General features: G+C 45.0%; 1 protein-coding gene across 5 annotated transcripts in view; it reads right to left on the minus strand.

The window, feature by feature from the left end:
- Window positions 1-19,276, minus strand: part of EPB41L4B (erythrocyte membrane protein band 4.1 like 4B) — a 124,913-nt gene that overhangs the window by 15,162 nt on the left and 90,475 nt on the right. For 3 of the 5 annotated variants that reach the window (XR_012506496.1, XM_074361960.1, XM_074361961.1), the window contains 6 exons: window positions 17,573-17,691; window positions 12,333-12,458; window positions 11,422-11,489; window positions 8,730-8,828; window positions 3,817-4,006; window positions 2,037-2,114 (listed from right to left, as the gene is read on the minus strand). Coding sequence is in view for 4 of the 5 variants with exons in the window: in XM_074361960.1 (XP_074218061.1) it covers window positions 2,037-2,114; window positions 3,817-4,006; window positions 8,730-8,828; window positions 11,422-11,489; window positions 12,333-12,458; window positions 17,573-17,691 (680 nt within the window). In the remaining variant the exon portion in view is untranslated. The remainder of the gene's footprint in view (window positions 1-2,036; window positions 2,115-3,816; window positions 4,007-8,729; window positions 8,829-11,421; window positions 11,490-12,332; window positions 12,459-17,572; window positions 17,692-19,276) is intronic. The other 2 variants (XM_074361958.1, XM_074361959.1) reach the window with 1 other exon arrangement.

A 19,276-nucleotide genomic window follows, 5' to 3' on the forward strand; every position in this document is an offset into this window, starting at 1 on the left:
GGGTTAGGCACAGGGTCCCAAAGCAGTAGCAGTTTATACTGACTCTCTAATGACATTGATTGCAGCATATTTCAGCAGCTTGGAAGGTCCTCAAGAGCCTAAGTTAGAGAGGTGGCTTCCTCCACTAGATTCTATTCCTGCCAGGCATGTTTTCTTCATCATGGGCTGTGGAACTTTGCTTTCTCCCTCTTTGCCTTCATAGGCCCTCAGGTTGTACCCTAAGAGTTCTCGGATTGCTTGGGATCCCTTGGAGGGCTGCTGCCCTCCAGCTAGACTGGATGTCCTCAGATTGCTGCTCTGGCCTTCATCTCCCCAACATGGCCTTCCTAGGATGTAAAGCCTTGGCTGGGATACTCCATTGGGGAACTGATGTGGCACCAGGCCCAGGCTGCCTAATTTGCTGACCCTTCCTCCGTGCCTTTTGTCCTACTTTCCCAGTCCGGGGAGTGTTTTAAACACAGCCCTTCTTCCAGGCATTGCTCTTCTCCAAAGTGACAAGTTCCCTAAAAAGGAGGCCTGATTTAGCCCAGTAGGATGCAAAAGGCACCAGAGAAGGAGCCAGGACACCTGGGTTCCAGCTCCAGCTCGGTCCCTGTCTGGTTATTCCACTCTGGGACTCAGCTTCTCCCCATCTGTGCAAAGGGGCGACGAGGTGTTTCCGGGTTACCCTATCTTGGCGAGCTGTCTAACAAGAAGGCCATGCATAACCAGCTCCAGTTACTTGACCATGGGAAGGGAGTAACTCTGCAGGTCCCCAGCGCAGGGTGTCGCCCACTGTCAGTTCTCAGCTGTTTATCCAAAGGTGCTGTCTCAAAGCTCTCAGACGGTGGCAGCTCTCCACATGAGAAGTGCGACTGCATAACTCACAAACGATTTCCTTGTTCCAGCTGAGACAGGAGCGGTGATTATATTCCTAAAGTCTGGACAGCACTTTGCCTCATTTGTCCCTTCTTTAAAGCCTTCCCTAAATCCTTCCCACCCACCACATCCTTGTCCAGCCCGCCAGTCCTCAATGACTCCCACTTCTGGCTTCTCCCCAAGCATCTTCTCCACGGTTCTCTTGTTGACCTTGAACTTCTATCAATCTGAACCTCTCCTGCAGCCTCTAGCTGCCCCAGGACCTTGCACTCAGGACTTTGCACACGGCCAGGCACGTAGTTAAGTTCTCAGGAGATAGTTTTTGATTTGGCTCACATTTTGACTCACGTGCCAAATCTGTGGACCATGATTTGTGCTCATTACACTTGGGTATGAGGCTGAGCCCAGCCAAAGATACATCCAAGTTTTCCTGTGTCAGCTAATAATATTAATAATAACTTAGACATATTTATGGTGCTTTACATCTGAGGCACCCTCTCTCATGTGATCCTTACAACACTCTGAGGCTGACAGGGCAAACGATGACATCCTCATCTGACAGAAGATGGGGCAGCAACTATTCAATAACAAGGCTCTTAAGATGAGGAGCAGAGATTGGAGCCATGTCTGGCCAGCATGACTCCTGGTCCATTGCTCCTTCCCTGGAAAGGGTTTCTCACCTGTAGGAGTTCCACAAGGGCCACCACCCCTAAGGGGAGACCCATATGCAGAGGATGGAGGATGGGAGGGAGGCACGAGGGGCCTGGAAAGCCAAGGTGAGGCCTTGAGCTGGTAATTTAGACCAGAGCATGTGGTTGGAAGCGACAGCAAGAGATGCCCCACGGGCGGGCATGCGGGGCACAGCCCAGAAAGCCAAGAAGCCAAGACTCAAGCACAGAGGAGCCCTACGATGTTTGAGGAGCAGCAGACGGGCAGCAGGGCCCCTGCACCACCCTCAGAGGAAAGAGAGCACCGCCCGCCCTCCAGGGCTCCGGGAGGTGGAGGGACCCGTGATGCCTAAACCCTGGAAGAAAGCTGATCCCTGAGCCTCCGGGCTGTGAGTGGGACAAGAGGAAGAGCCTTCCCCACAGCGATGCCCACCTCTGTCCATCCGTCCCACTGCCAAGGTGTTTCTATGGTCTGTGGCTTTTCTGGTTTTAGCAAAATGGGAAGTTTACCAGAGGGGTGGCTTCTGTGAAATCCATCAGGAGATCGCCTGGCTCCAAGGTAAAGGCACCTCCTCGGTCAGAGGGGCTCTACAAAGGCAGGCAGAAACATCCCAGTTAGCGACGGCGCTGGGCTGACAGCGGCATTGCACCCTTTCTGACACTGAACTCATCACCACGCCAGTCCTCACGGAGCGCCCTTACTCAGTGGGGTACAAAATGTTGGGACCAAACCCCAATTTTTTCCCTGAAACCTTAATGGCTAGAAGTAGGGTGTAGGGTGGGGAACAGTCTTTTGGAAGCTGAAATTTTTCTTAAATGCTTTGAGTGCTCTTTGGCCTTTGGGGGAGGAACCTGTCAAAGAGTCCTCTGAATATATAGAAAGTAAAGACCCCATCCTGGATCAAGGGGGTTAGGACCTCAAGGAGCTAAACTCATCTGCACAATAACGAGGAGGAGCTTTATAGTGGGAGAGTGGTACCTCTAACAGTCATGTTCATCTTTTGGAAAAAAATTTTTTTTTTTTTGTCTTGCCCTAGGGTCTCAGCAGCGTGGATGACTTGAGAGACCCTCTGTGGGGAAAAAATAAGTGCCATTAGCTTGGTGCAAGTAGGGACCTTAGGAGAGACATGGCCAGGAGAGGGCGCCCTGTGGCCTCTGTAGGATGTTGCCTGCATCTCCACCGAATTCTCTTCTGATTTGTAAATGTTTTTGCTTGGTTTTAAGCATGGCCTAGGATGTAGTGCTGGGAGCCTCAGTTTGGGTCGGTCAGTGGCTGAGGGGTCCAGCCAGGTTCCTGGTGAGGAACCCACGGGTATTTCCAGAGACCTGGGAAGGGACCTGGTGAAAGACTGGTGGTGGTCATGCCGGACTGTACCAGGAATTGTCATCCCTGGGGCTGCAGAAGCCTCAGGCGTCCAGTTTGGACAAGCACTTTACTCTCCACCAGACCTGACGCTAGCCCAGGAGCTGGGCCGGGTAGAAGATCTTATTCCCATTTTTAGGAGGAGGAAACTGAGGCTCTGAGAAACAAGGGCGATGGAGTGACTGCTTGTTTCAAGCAGCCGCAAAGTGTTTAAAAGGAGCAGCTGGGAACAGACTCAGGCTCCGGTCTTGCCTTTTGGGGCCCCACCCCCTGCACACCTGTTCCTCAAGTGGGATCCATGGACCAAGCAACCTTTGACTCGGCATGTGTTTAGAATGCAAGAGATGTGACCGCTTTTGGACCAATTGCTGAAGAGCGACCACAGCTGAGGGTCACTCCAAGAAAACCAAGAGAAACGTCTTGTGTGAGACCTTTGTCACAGCCCCTTCACATCGCTGGCAATTTTCTGAAATTTCAAATTGACAGCTAGAATAGTGTTTTCCATTTTCAAACTATTAACACAGGCCAGCCCACATAAGGAATGGGGTGGCGGCTCTTGTACATTTTTACTCCTCCAAATTTTCCATTATTCAGGGTAAAAAGCATTTCTCACTTCCTATCTTTATACTGGAGTAATAGTTATTGTAAGGGATGAAATTCTAAAATCAAAACTGCCCTCAAAAAACCTCTTAAATTTCCCTTTAAGTACAGTGTACATGCTTTTATATTATACCATTTGCCTCTCATAGACACTTATCTTATCTTTCGGGGACAGGTTATAGAAAAACATGCTTTGGTGGTTGTCACTGTGGTTTCACGAGTGCACAGAACTGATGATGCAAAGTTCAAATGCTCATGGATGCCACGCGCTGAATTTATATAGAATTCCCAGCAAGCACAGCAAATCCTCAGGGCTTTTCCCCGTACCTTGGCCCCTGGGGACAGCTGGCCCTTGCCTTCCGAATTCTGGGGCGAGCTGATTTTGTGGACCTTGGGGGACACCAGCGGCGCTGAGACTTGTGTGGTGGTGGCTGTGGTGGCGGCCGTGCTTGTAGCTGTGGTCGCTCCTACTGCCTCGGCCAGGTCTGGAGGGAGGTCGTCTTCATCACTGCGGTTACTAAAAGCACATGAAGCTCTGCTCATTACAATAATACACAGGCTGTGGGGAGTGGAGGGAGGGTGGGGGTGGGATGGCCAGGGTGGGGGTTGGGGGCTCCCCAAGCAATGTCTGTTGGATGTCCTGCTTACAGGATCCAGCATCATGACCTTTAGCCGAAGCAAATTTGGGCTGGGTTTTCTGTCACTTGCCAAGGGATTAAAAAAAAAAATTTTTATTAAGAAAAAAATGTAAAACATATTTATCATTTTGTCCATTGGTAACTGTACAATTTAGTGGCTTAAATACATTCACAAAGTTGTATAACCATTACCATTGTCTACACCCAAAACTGGTTTTTCATCCCAATAGCAACTCTGTACTCACTGAACAACAACTCCCCATTGCCTCCCCCCGCTCCCCACAGTCCCCAGTAACATCTGTTCTGTTGTTGGGGTTCAGGGTGGGCCACCCCAAAATATGCCACAATGGCATATTGATTGTTTTGAATTAAAACTGCTTAAGAAATGGCCAACACTCTGACCCTGCTCTCCGTCTCCCTGGAAGCAGGAAATAAATCTCTCATGTGAAAGGTGTACTCCCTGCATCTGGCACCTTTATCACCAGAGATAGGGGATTCGGGCAAAAAGACTTCTATAAACAAATCTGTGCTTCTTTAAGTTACTACCCCAAGCACAAACTCTGTTTAGACTCTTCACTAATTAAACACCCAAAACCCAAGTTTCTTTGTCCTGTCAATTCCTCACAAATGTATTATTTCTTTGTCTAAAAAGTATGAAAGCTGCCTGCTTTGGCTATTTATTAGGTTCGAGTTCCATGAGACCTCCAGGTGCATGAATCAAAATTTGTTTCTTTTTCTCCTGTTACTCTGTCTTTTAATTTTATTATTAGTCCAGCCACAAGAACTCAAGAAGGGTAAAGGGGAAATTCCACACCCTTCCACCACACTGCCTTTAGTCCAAATGAATTTGAATAGTCTAGGTACCTCATATAAGTGGAATTATACAATGAATGTCATTCTGTATCTGGCTTATTTTACTGACCATAATGTTTCAATGTCCGCTCATGTTGTAGCGTTAGTCAAAAGTTCACTCCTTTTTCATGACTGGATAATATTCCATTATATGGATAGACTTTATTTTGTTTACTCCTTCATCTTTTGATGGACACTTGGGTTGTTTCTACCTTTTGGCTATTGTGAACAGTGCTACAATGAACACTCGTGTACAAACATCTGTTTGAGTCCCTGCTTTCAGTTCTTTTTGAATTTCAGTTCAATTCCAACTAGGAGTGGAATTCCTGGGTCATATGATAGTTCTATGTTTAACTTCTTGAAGAACTACCAAACCAAGGGATGTTATTCTGAGTAGCCTCCCTTGGGAGAGTAAATACAAGACTTGTAGGGACCAACTGTTCTGAGCAAAGAGTGTAATGGACCCTTCTGTGGCCTGACAGCAACTGTCTCTTTGGTGTGATAAACCGGTTATAGAGCAGGAGTTGGCACATTTGTCTTGGGGCCAAGCAGCTCTGGTCTCTAAACCTGTCTGATGGAGTGGGATGACCCAGGATGGAAATGACACTAGATAGGAAGTCACCACGAGGAAGGAGAAGTCTGGGCTGGCACCCAGGGCTCATCCTCAGGGCTTGAATTTGTGGGGAAGGCTGGACTTCCCACAAGGTATGTCAAGGCTAGAAGCCCCTCTGATCTGATCCTCCCAGCACAGGACAGCCCCATAAATCCCCCACCTTTAGTGTGAGTAGTATTTTCTCAGACTTACAGAAATTAAGACAAGTTCCCTGTCCCCCAGGGCCAACCAGATTGCTGCCTGTGCGGTAAAGGGCTGACTCAGCAGACCCCAGGTGCTCAAACCCTGTCCGTTCCAAAGGAACCACCGGTCACTGACAGGCTCCTGGGAGAACCTCTGGGTCCTGGGAATATCCTGCCGGATGAGCGTGTCTCTGCACACCTGAGACCTTGGGCCATGCCAGATAGTTTATGCTGTCAATGCAATTTATGAGGAATGCCTGGTTTCTGAGGTAAATTCATGTCAAACTCATGAAACAACATTTTAATAAGTAACATTTTATGCACAGTGTGATTCCTTTTTTTTGAAATGATTTCTTTCTATTTTAACAATATGTATGCATATAAAAATGTCTAGAGAAATAGTCATAAATGTGAACATTGGTTAGTTTTGATGGTGTGATTCTAGGGAATTGGTTCCTTTGCCCTTTATACTTTTATGTCTTGCTTGAATACTTTTAGACTCTTATCCTATGTTTAAATAAATAGTAATGTTATATTTCCAAGAAAAAATCAAGCAATTCATCATTTTCTAAATATAGCAGCTGATATCAATATAAAGATGACGCCTTTACCTGCTTTAAACTCTTTGCTTCTCCCTTCACTCTGCACACAACAGTCACACATTTCCTCCCTACATACTGTTTTGAGAAAAGAACACAGCTCAGGTTTTTGTTTATATCCTAAAAAGCAGCAACTTGAAAACTTGTTCAAAGTACCTGAACATCATAATGCTTTTGATGGAGTACCCTAAAACCCAAACACATAATTCCAGCCTAGGAACTAGGAATACTGTAACCACTAAAAAAGCTATGTGCACACAAACCCTCACATCTCAAAAATAATGATGCAGAATTATTTTTTTAGGAAATGGGAAATCTGAGTTTTTTCCATTTGTTTTCCTTAACCATGTGTGTATTAACTTTATCACTATCTATGAGTGGAAGAGATGAGCAAAAGCGGTAACCAGTGCTGACAACACAATAACTATTCGTGGAACATGAAGTTAAAACTGGGAAAATCCCATCCATCAGTTTTGCTATTGGCTACTAATGGGAAACATTCTCCCATTCTTTGATTTTTCAAAGCACAATACTTTGGGGGTATCTTAAGAAATACACACGTAAAGTTAGAGGTTTGAAAAAAGTTTCCTTAAAAGAGGCAATTTGGTGAGTTAGTTAATTTTTCTTTCCTTCCAGGCCATGTCTTAGTCATTGTTTCCAGCGTGATTACATATCCCGAATGGGTGATAATAACATTTTGAATTTTGAAATGTAAAAGGAAAGGTTAATCCTGCCAGCGTTATCCTCAAGGGAGCAGATTTTCCTGGTTTAATTTGTCCCCCAGAGGTCACTAGGACTGTTAATTATTTGAATCTTACTCATTTTGGCTTTCCTAGGAAATACAGCTGCTATACTGTGCAGAAATTCCTAGTAAGGCTAATGAGGTAGGATGTGTCTGCCCTGAAAAGCCTTCCCCCTTCTCCTGTCCACAGGGTGCAAGCGGCAAGCCTGCGGAGGCTGTCTGAGAATTGCATCTGGAGTGATGTGCCTTGCCTTACATTTTGTACTCTTGGCACCTCCTAAACTTGAACTTTTTCAGAGGCTTCAGGTCCAATAAGAAGAAAGGAAGGGGAACTAACTCATCCTTCAGCCTGGTCCCTAGCGAGGGCTTTACCCACATTATCTTATGTTCACCTTCACAAAACTCTCACCCATTTAACAGATGAAGAAGGAGAAGTTCAAAGAGTAATTTTCCCAAGAGCTTACAGCAGTAAACCGGAAGCCTTTCTAACTCCAGAGCCCCTCACTTTTCACTGTAACCAAAGATCCCCCTCCCCTGCAGCTCTCTGACCAATTATATACCCAGGCACGATGCCTGGGCCACAGGTGAGGTCAGGAAATGGGAACTACCATGCTGATTATACCAATATACCTCCACCCTTACTGCAGCATTTACCCGTCTTCTCTGGATTATAATCATTTGCCATCTGTCTCTCCCTCTAATAAACTGTGAGTCCTTGCACAGGGGATGTCAGAGTCATTTTGCTCTCCCCCCGCTGGTGCATAGAACAGCCCTGTGCACAAGGTAACCAGGAAAGTTTTGTTAAGCTGAACAGAACTGGATAGCCTACAGGAACGGCTCCTCCTACGGGAACATGGTTCCTCCTATAGTTCAGTGATCAGCTATGGCGCCGTTGATAGACAATGCTACCATTTCGCTAAGGCACCACGGAGGCAGCATCCCATGGGGCTCTCCATGGTTCCTCTCCTGCCATTTGTGCCCCTGAGTAAGCCCTCCCCTTGAGTGTGGGCTGGACCTAGTGAACAGAATAGGGAAAAAGTGATGGGATGTCATTTCTGCAACTGGGTTATACGAGACTGTGATTTTGCCTTCCTAGCATTTTCTCTGGCTCTCCTTGTATATTTTCTCCAGTGGAGAAAGTAAGAGAGGGGTCCATGTGACTAGGAACTAAGGGTAGCTTCCAGCCAACAGCCAGCAAGGAACGATGTCCTCAGTCCAACAGCCCTAAACTGCAAGAATGAGCCTTCAGATGAGACTGCAGCCCTTGCCAACAGCTTGAAGGCAGCCTTAAGAGAGAGCCTGACTCAGAAGACCCAGCTAAGCCATGCCTGAACTTCCAACCCACAGGAAACTGTGAGGTAATAAATGTGGATTGTTTTAAGCCACTAAATTTTGGAGTAATTTGTTACACAGCAATCAACAATGAATACATATGCCAACTATGTTATGTTTTCAGGGAGAAAGATCTAGCCCCGTTATGACTTAAATTGGAAACAGACTATACTTGGGGGATGGCTCTTTGGGAAGGGTATGAAGGGCTGAGAAGCATTTATAACTGGACCTTGAGCATCAACGTTGTTGTTATCATTGAAAAACTTGAAGCATGAAACTCACAAGCTGTACTGTCTTGTTAACTTCCTCACTCGGGGAGGCTTGATTTCTGGCTTCTCCATTGCTGGTTGGGTAGTTTCCACACGTATAGGAATAGGACTTCTAGAGACACACCAGAAAAGCAGAGCAACAGCGACAAAAAGTTTATGGTCTGGCTTTGGCTATGGGGACTGTTTTCTCAGTTAGTTTATACTTTAATAACATTGATAGTCAAGATATCCATTTTTTCCCTCCTCTTCACTCTTATTACATATAATTATTTAAAAATACCACAGACTATCCAAAGCCAAAAACAAAACCATAGGGAAAACACACAGCAAGCAACACACAGCAAGCAGGAACAAAATATAATTGAGGTACCACATAAAATTTCCCTGGCAAAAAACACTCACTCCCAATAACAGGTTTTGGTTCACAACCAGGTTTTTCCAGTAAAATGAGTAAAGAGGAACCTGTGGATAACCCATTTTTACTTCCAAGAAATCTGGTAACTATGTTATTTTAAACATAGCACAGAATATATTTTTTAAACGGAGAGAGAAAAACACGATAGAGGATTTCATGTGAAAATGCATAATCGGAAGACCTGTAAGACTCGTTATAAAACATTTTAATTCTATGTCCATGTGAAAATGTTAAAAGCTGAAGTTTTATTTTTATATTTTCTCAAGAAAATACGCCAGATAACCAATGGGCACACTTGAAACAGGGATTTTAAGGAAAAGCTTTAACACATTTTTCTAGTAATCAGAACTAATTTCACTTACAAGGTCAGAAATTACCTTCTGGCACCAACAACCATCAAAACAAGTTGAGTTTCTCAGCAAGGGGCCTCTAGCAAGTCAATTAACACTTCTGGGCCTCCATTGTCCCCTCTGCTCAGTGCCTGATATGGTGACAGGTACGTGGCCAGTGCCCAATAAAAGCTTGTTAAATAAACACGTGAATGAGCAAACACGAGACTGGAGTCAACGCATCCCAGGCTCATGGTTTCCTAAGCTGGGACCCCATCGTCAACTGAACGTATCCCCGGAAGAACACAGCGGGGAGCACGTAACTTTGTTTGGGTGGGATGGTTGGCCTCTGGAAAGCTTCAAGGAGGGGTTTACATGTAACCAGATGGGGGAAAAGACTTTCAAGGTAGGAGACAGAGAGGAGACCCGGAACTGCTGATGGGTGAGGCCCCCTCAGAAGAGCAGGGGATGGCAGCTAGAGGGGAAAGCAGGGGCCAGGTCATGCGGTGCCTCAGGCTGTTTACATGAAGGCAAAGGCAGTCACTGAAGCTTTTAGGCAAGGGAGTGGCGGGGTCACACTTGCGTTTTAGAAAGGACCTTAGAGCAACAAAGAGGATGCTGGTGAAAGGAGGCCAGACAGGAGCATCTTAGGAGACTATAATAGTGGTTATCCAAGATGAGAAATGGTGAGGGCTGGGGGAAGGCTGGGATTAGGGTCATGAGGAGGAGATGATGGATGTGGGAGATAACACGAAAGTCAAATTAGCAGGACTTGCATTGTAGAAAATGAGGTAGTTAGAAAATTACATCTTCACTTAAACACATACATTAACGAAGATTGGAAAACTGGTGGAGATAGTAGGACAGAGTAGGAAGAGATGAATTAAGGTTTCCAAAAGTCTAGGAGGCAGTTGGGCATGTGCCTCTGGAGTGAGAGAAATTTATATCAAGAACATAGACCAGGCATCATAAGATGACATAGAGAAGTATTCATTTCTATTTTTAGCATTGGGTGTAAGAATGCCCCAGGGCAGTGGTTCCTAGGTCACCGGGGGTGCTTGTTGAAATTCTAGTTCCTCACCCCTCCCCTCCCCCGACGCTCTCCCTATCCCCACCCCGCTCCCTGCCAAAGGATCTGGGGCAAGACTTGAGTCTTTGTTTTTAACAAGATACTGATGCAGTTCTCCTTGAACCCATTTTAGGGAACTCAACCCTAGGGAGACCCCACCAGTGTTAGTAGACTGTCAGTGTCGATGGGGCTGCCATGACTGAAGGTTGTTACTCACTGGGGCTGAGAGGGGAAGAGTGTTTCTATGAGATCAGGAAAGGAAGGTTTTCCTCTGGGTTTGGGTTGGTGGTGGCCTGGAGGTTTTAAAGAACGTATGTGGTTCTTGTACTTCAGGGGGCTCAGATGAGGAGCATGTCACTGGGCCAAGGGAAGAGCGATGAACTGAGCTGGGACAGCGAGCAGCGGCCAGGTCATATAGGAACCCCTGTGCTCTGTTAAGGAGTCTGGACTCCACCCTGACTTTAAGCAGGGGAATGACGAGGTCAGATCTCCATGCTTGAGAAGGAACTCAAAGTCATTTCTTTGTCGGTACAGCAGGTAGAAATATTAAAACTGAGAATAAGCGGCATTTCTGAGACATAAAGGAAGTTGTAGAGGACAGTCTTTTTTCGGAAAAGGGTATAGCTCAAGTGGTAGAGTGCATGCTTAGCGTGCATGAGATCCTGGGTTCCATCTGCAGTACTGCCATTAAAGACATAATAATAATTAAGTACAAAATAAACCTAATTACACTCCCCCCCCCACGCCAAAAGACAGTCTTTCTCTCTCTTCAGGCTCACCTTCTCTGTTTCCTTTCCCCTCTCATTTTATTAGCAAATGCCCTCCTGAGTAATGCTTTGAGGTTAATGTTGATGATACTATTGTTTCCCCATTCAAACAAGAAGCAACAGACCTTACATTAGCGTCCTGAAGACTGGATTTCTTACTGATATTTACAAACGGTGATTCCTCTTTTCCAACCTGTTCAAGAAAACAGGCAGGTTAGTCAAAACTGAGTATCTTGGCATGCAAGAACTTTTTCAAGTCTCCTCCATTCAGAGGATTATAGAAATGCGAAGGTGTATCAGAGAGGAGAGATGATCAAGTACTCAGTCAATAACAACTATTTCCCTGGTGTTTATGTAATTTAACAACAACAACAAAAAGTGTTTTCTTGAGTCATTCCCCCTCCATGGGGATTAACACTTAATCATTCAAACACAATCAGTGCTCACATTCATACTCTTACTGAGCACCTGCCAAGTGCCAGCTCAGGACTGAATGAGAAAGGGATGGTGTGGGAACAACCGAACCCACAGTTTAATCCCCCACCTTACATTTTAGATCAGGAAAAATAATCTGCTCTAGGCTCCCACAGCACTCACAGCCCACCGAAGGCTTCAGAATCTGTCCTTTCACATCAGTGTAACAAGCCGGGGAGGAGTCACGTCATATGATTTTGACAGAAGCCTTGTCCTCCTCCCTCTGGTGAGTCCCACAGAGAATGGTGGGGAAGGAAGGGACACCCACTCAGCCAGCCAGGCCAGCTGAACACACTCTGGGGATCAATGGGAGACGCAGCTGTCTGTGGCCCTCATGCCCAACACGGTGTACAGAGATGGCCCTCTCACTGACCCGACGAATAACTACCCCAGTTAATAACTCTTTATATTAAAAGCTCTGATCACATAACAGGTGTGGTTCCTATTTCCTGGCTGGACCCTGACTGACACAGCATCTCAGTCCTGGAGTGCCCCTTTCTTCTGCATGGCACAGAGGAAATCCCATGACATGAGATTGCAGGCACACATGTATGGCACACACCTGGGCACTCGCTCGGGAAGCATTCTCCAACTGGGCTTTCAAAATGTTACACTTCACGTGATCGGCCCTGGGGGAAGGCAACAGTGGGGTCTGGAGAGTCTTCTCAGAAACTTTTTTTTCTTCAGCCTGAGATGAACCAAAATACACACAACTGATGGTAAACAAAGAACTAAGAAAACATATACTTTTACCCTTTCCATCAGTCATCACTGCAAATAGCACAGACTTAAACATACAGACAAGAGAGTCACCAGCTCCTCCCAGTTGTACCAGGGCTTCTATTAGTTGCAAAGCATTCACAGGTGCATCCTCTCATTCTTGTGTGAAGCAGAGGGAGGACATACAAGGAAGCCCATGAGCCAGAAGATGGGGAAAGTTCAGAGAGAAGAGACTCTGCCAGATTCACACAGCTACAGCAAGTGGCAGAACCAGGACTCAGCTCCGAGATTCCTATGCCCGGGTGCAGTGCCATTTGCCCCATAACTACCACTTCGGACACATAAAGGCTCAATTCGGTGACTTGCTGGGTCAAGGGAAAGACTACAGAATATTCACTAGTATTTTTACAATAAATCTTGCTGCAAATTGTGATTCTCAATGGGAAATCTCATTGCCTCATTGTAGTGTGTCTCAGACTTCAATAATCTGGTTCTACCTCTCCTGTTTTTGTCATTTTTCATGCATTAACTAAACATGTACCTATAATTCATATGATCCAGTTAAGGCAGGTTACCCTGGGACTACCTATTGTCAGTTTGCCTAAGAAAGATCATCTTTGAAATCATAGACTTGGTGATTATTATATTTATTATAATATATGTCATGATAATGATATAACCATTCAAAAATACTCATTCATGTATATAACTTGAAATCATCTTTGATAGAACACACGTCACACTCTGGGAAATAACATCTTATTGTTAACTGTGCTTATTGTGGTCATTGCATGTCCCAGTGCTAAGATGGTGCTCAGCACACAGCAGCAGCTCAGTAAGTATCTATTGAAGAAGATCATAATAATATATAGGTATTATTGGAAGACATGTGTTTAATAGGAAAGATAGACGACCACATGTTTGCTGAAAGTCAAGCTAGTGACATCAGGACTTAATATGGCACGTTGGCCACAATGTACCGGGGCAAGAACAAAATATTCTAAAGGCATCAAATTCTGCAAGTACCAAAATTAATCTCATTCACTAAATCACACGTCCTATTGAGCACTTTGGTACGTGGAGCGGGAGTAGTATGGAAGCCCTAGAGGAAGCACAGGGCAACTGGCTGGTTGACATCACTGAATAAAGAAAAGAGGGCACAGAATGCAGTCTCCCCGTGGGACCTCTGAACACATGGAGGGCACTTGGTGCAACAAGCTGAACTCGGCAATTTCACAAAACATCAAGATAAACAGAGGACCTGGATTTGAATCTCAGATCTTTTTCTTACTAGCATCATAAAAAAGATGATGATGATGATGATGATGATGATGCTTTTGGAGGAGGAGGAGAGGGAAGGGAGGAGGACGGGGAGAGAGAAAAGAAGAGGAAAAGGAAGAAGATGATGATGATGAAGAAGAAAAGAAAAATAATGCCAACAGCTCACATTTACTGAGAGCAGAATATGGAGCAGGCACTGACTAAGGATTTCATATGCACAGCTCATTGAATCCTCTCATATAACCATCCCATTTGAAGGTAGATACTATCACCATCCCCATGATATAGGTGAGAAAAACAAAGCAGAGCGATGGTAAGTCACTTGCCCAAGGTCACACAGGAAGCACAAAGAAAAGCCAAGATCTACACCCAGGACGGGGTGACTCTAAAGCTAGAACCCTGACCACCCAGCCACACCAGCTTCCCTTAACTTCTCTGAGGCTCAGTTTCTCTCCTCATAAAGTTATTATGATAATCTCATGACGGAAAAACCAGACGAATGGAACTTTCATGTTAGATTCTATGATTAGAAAATATATATAACTTTTTAAAAAGAGAGCAAAGATATGAGGATGCTAGTGATTCTAAGCCATCAAGTTGGGTATAAAGATAACAGACTTTTTTGAATGGAGTCAATATCCCAAGAGACTCAACATTCTCCAAAAAATCAAATAAGTAACTTACTTATTTTGAAAGATGAGCTTTCCAGTATAGCCTTAAGATAATTTATCTTGTTATTTGTAAATCCTGTAACATTAAGATAATCATTTAATACTAGCATGGGTGTTTTCACTGGTGTATGAAGAGTTAATTTTTTAATTAGATTTAATTTTTTGGATGATATGCTGGAATACAAGACTTAGAGTAGCTCTAAAGCCCATTTGAGGTTTTTGACAATTTTGCTATGGGGCATAGCTACACTGACAGTAATGACCGAAGACCTACTTTAAAAAGAAAAAACTCAATGCTGCTAAAATAAGAGTGAGAATTTAGCACTGATTTCCCCCTTGAATTTAGTAATTCTAAAATGCTCTTTGTATATAAAATTCAAGCTGGCTTCCTCCCATTCTATCTGACAAAGTAGGAGCCATTGTTAAGCTCTATGACTTGACTCAGGTGAAGACCAACATAAATTTTGGAAAATTTGACTAACACTACATGAATGTATTTCCATGAAAGGCTTCTCTGTGAGGGATAAACTTCTGGACATACCACAAGAGCACAGTTCCCGCCTGGAGGATGGCTGCAAGAATGCTGCACTTTCTCTCTCTTGCATGACCATATTTTGTATTTTATATTCAGTTTGAATTGTGGAAAGAGGCTTTATCATTCAATATGGAAATACAGATTTCAAAACATACAAATGAATGATGATTGGGCTTTGATAGTATTATAATTGGAAATGGTCCTTCTGTTGGGGATGTCATTCGGGGATAAAGAAATGATCAGATGCAGTTTCCAATCGTTTATACAAACTGTTTACACATGTGAAATCTGATGAGATTTAAATTCCTGTGATAATTTTGGGTAAAACTTTGGAACTAGGCAATGAAAACGTCTTCTTACCATTAACGTATCCAAACCTTAGAAGAATCAGGATTCTTGATCCTCGAGACTGGGAAAAACCTTAAAAGCCATCAAAATCATTGGTTCCCAATTGTGGTTTCATGATAAGCTGTGAAGTCTGTTGCAAGGATTGTTTTATTAATGATAAAGAATCCTAGTGTGAAGTAATATGCTTTGCTTGTGTGTTAGGACAGAGTCAAGGTTATCTGACATCACTCTAGCCCATATGGTCTCTGATGCATTTCTTCAAATGGAGGAGAAGAGAGGGGCGTTATTGCTTGAGCTCCACGGAAACGGTCAGTAACTCACAGTGGTCTTAGCTACATCTTAACCCAGAGCCAGCCACTACTGTTGATGTCCCACCAATATTCATGGCAACTACAAATTATATAGAGCTTGTGAGTTCTCTGCTACTATCTGCTGTATTTCATTGCAAAATACGTCTGGATTTTGCCAAACTCCAGGTAAGCCCCTGTAAAAGAGATTTATTGCGTGAACTGCAGAATGAAAGTTTAAAACCAAGAGACAAAGAGAAAGAAGACCAACCCAGGGGCACATAATGCATTGGGCTGACGCCCCAGCACCTAGCACAGGCCTGCTCAATAAAGATTTATCGATTGAATGAATATAAGTGCCGTCCTGCAGGAAGAATTCTTTCCAGTTGGCCATCAGGGAGGGTGGTATAGAAGAAAAAGTGGGTGAACAGGGCCTTGAAGTTGGGGCCCCTTAGTGATCAGAGGGACTTTAGGCTGCCCTGCTGGGGTGTGGGAGTACAAGGGAGCGGATGGCCTTCTGAGAAACCCTGGAAGCCTAGTGTGGGCCAGAGGGATGTCACGGATGGAGGAATAGCCCAGATAGGAGGTGTAGCCTTCCTGTGTTCATCAGTGCCGGTAAGGAGGGGGCGCTTTCTGGGCCAGGTCTTCCATATCCTCCCTAGTCCCTCTTATAAAGGGGCAAAGCTAAGGATTACAATGGGAAAAAATCATCCATGAGTAAAGAAGACTGTTCAGCTGAGGATTTAAAAAATTAAAATATGTGTGCAACAGCAGATCTCAACCAGGGGCAATTCTGCCCTTCAGAGGGTACAGGGCAATGTCCGGAGACAATTTTTGGTGGTCACTCCTGGGTGGGGGGGTGCTGCTGGCATCTAGCCAGTTAGAGGCCATGATGCACAGGATAGCCCCTTCACAACATTATCAGCCGCAACTATCACTAGGCCAAAGTTGAGAAACCCTGGTGTAGAAAATGAAGAAGCATGTTGGAAAGCAAAGGGTACTGGACCAGGAGTCAGGGGCCCAAGGAGTCAGCCTCTGCTCTGTAACCTTGAGAGGGCCATTTCCTGTCCTCTGGTCTGAGATGTTGAAAAGTCTGAACTAAATGATAGATTGAATCCAGCACCAGCTTTCTATAGTTCTAAGATAAGACTTGGCTTCTAAAAGGCTGTCTATTTGGATAGAAAACATGTGAAGCCAAAAGAGAGCTTGACTTCAGACCCACCCATTCCTCTCACCCTCCTTCCCTACTTAAACCCCACCCCCCTCTCACCCTCCTTCCCTACTCAAGCCCCTCCCTTCCTCCCATTAGCAAACAGTTCCTAAACATCTATGATGTGCCAGGATGCTATGGACTAAATTGTATCTTCTCAAAATTCATATATGAAGACCTAATCCCCATTGTGTTGGTATTTGGGTATAAGGCCTTTGGGAAGTAATTAGATTTAGGTAAGGTGATGAGGGTGGGGCCCTTATCATGGGATTAGTGGCTTTATTAGAAGAGGAAGAGAGAAACAGCCCTCTCTTCTGGGAAGTGAGGACACAGTGAGAAGCCTACAAGGTACAAACCAGGAATGTTCACATGATCTTGGACTTCCCAGCTCCAGAACAGTGAGAAATAAATGTCTGATGTTTGAGCCACTTAGTCTATGGTTATGTGTTATAGCAGCCTGTAGAGACTAATACAGAGGCATAAAATGGAAAATATGGATGGTTCCCTCATGAAACGTTCAATTAGAAGGATGGAGAGACCACTAACACATCCAGCCTGTTGGCCTCACCCAAAGAGACTGTAAGTGACTGTCTGCTCCTAAGAGACACGCTGAGCAGAACTGCCAGGAAAGATCGAGCAAAAATCCCTCTAAGACAAAGGCACACGGTTTAGGAGGCAGGCAGGGTAATCATCAGAGGTTTGACATGAACCCCAGGCCCATGTTCCTCGCCCAGCTCCAGTCCTTGGCACCTTATTTATGTTGATGTGCAGAGCAGGCCAGGGTCCAGCAGACTTCACAGTTTCCAGTTCCAGCTTCTTTAGATGGGCAGTGGCTTCGCTGAACAGGGCAGGTGCTCCAGGACTCAGTTCTACAAGTGGCGAGGGGGAATTGAACAAGGAAAGGTTGAAAGGGCAGAGAGATACAGGTGAGAAAAGATGCTTGTCAGAGCCTGACCCCCAGGGCCTTTCTGCCTGGCTCCATCTCTGGCAGCCTGAATCCCTCAGTTATGCACCAGCAGATGCGCTGTGAGAACATTAAGGTCAAGGTTTCAAGGCCTAGCTCCCCCATGTGTGAGCTGAGTGGCCCTGGGCAGGTTATTTTACCTCTCTGAGCCGCTGAGCCATTTTAAAATGAAAATAAAATTACGTACCTTGCAGGATTGTGGTGAATATTAAGTGAGGTAATTCATGTGCAAATGCTTGATTAATGGGAAAGCACTATGCAAACTGGAAAGATCAGTGTTCAGGCTAACAGGCAGCCGAGTGTGCTCTTAGAAATCATGTTATGTTTCTAAAATCAAATTCACTGATTTTTATTTCTGTATGTTGGATTAGTTCACTACCATTCCTCCCACTAGCTTGTTTTGACCCATTATGACATTAAATAGTCAATATTCATTTACATATTAAAGTTTGAGCCAAGTATTGTTAGCAACTGGGATCTAGGAAGCTGGACTAAAGAGATGACATACAATTCTAGTCCAGTGGGGGAGAGAGATGCCTGTGCAGACACTCCAAGTAAGAGTGATCAAAGATTTAATTCTATCAGAGTAAGAGGGAAAGCACTCCAAAGCCAGGAACGGGGAAGGGGTGTTAGAGAAAGTTCCACTGACAACATTTGAGCTGGTTCCTGAAGGATGTGTAGGAGTTCACTAGGGTGGAGAAAAGCATTCCAGGCAGAGGCAAGAGCAGATGCAAAGGAGAGCGCTGGGACATGGCCCAGTGTTTAATGAGACGAGAGAGCAGTTCCATGCAGCTGGAGTGCCGTGAGGAGTGTGGGGTGAGGCTGGAGACCTGGGCAGGGCTAGGCTGTGAAGGTCTACTTGGGGCCAAGCTCAGAAGTGTTGGCTTTATCCCAGGACAGTGAAGCACCATGCAGAGGTCCTAAGGCATTTGGTCAAAGCTATCTGGTAAGTGCTCCCGCTTTGATAGTTTCAATTTGCAGACTGTGCTGGAGGAGGTGTCCCTTAGTGGGCTGTTAGAGTTATCCAGATCCAAAAGGATGAGGCCTGGCCTAGGGCAAGGGCAGTGTGGACAGTGATGAGGGGACAGAGTGCTAATTTTTCAACACCAAGTAGATGATGAGTTCCCAATTCTAGCTCAGCCAACCCAGAATTATTACCCAGGGTCTACAGGTGAAGGCTCAGCGGCTCATCTTTTTCACTGGCTCACAGGCTCATGAAATATCAGACCTGGAAGATTCCTTGGCCATCATCTCAATACCTGCCACTGCATTTCATAGATGAGGAAACCGAGGATCCAAGAGGGGAGGGACTTGGCTCAACAGTGAGACCGGGAATTGAAGCTTCCTGACTCAAGCCTTTACCTCGGCGCTTTTTCAAACCATATGTGATAAAGAACAAGTTCTTCCCCCACAGCCTGTCACAGATCAACTCTCTGGTAAAACATAATAAAAGTGATTTTCTATGAAAAGAAAATAACAGGCATACAAAA

The sequence above is a fragment of the Camelus bactrianus genome, chromosome 4 (assembly GCF_048773025.1).
Source record: "Camelus bactrianus isolate YW-2024 breed Bactrian camel chromosome 4, ASM4877302v1, whole genome shotgun sequence".
NCBI lineage: Eukaryota > Metazoa > Chordata > Mammalia > Artiodactyla > Camelidae > Camelus > Camelus bactrianus.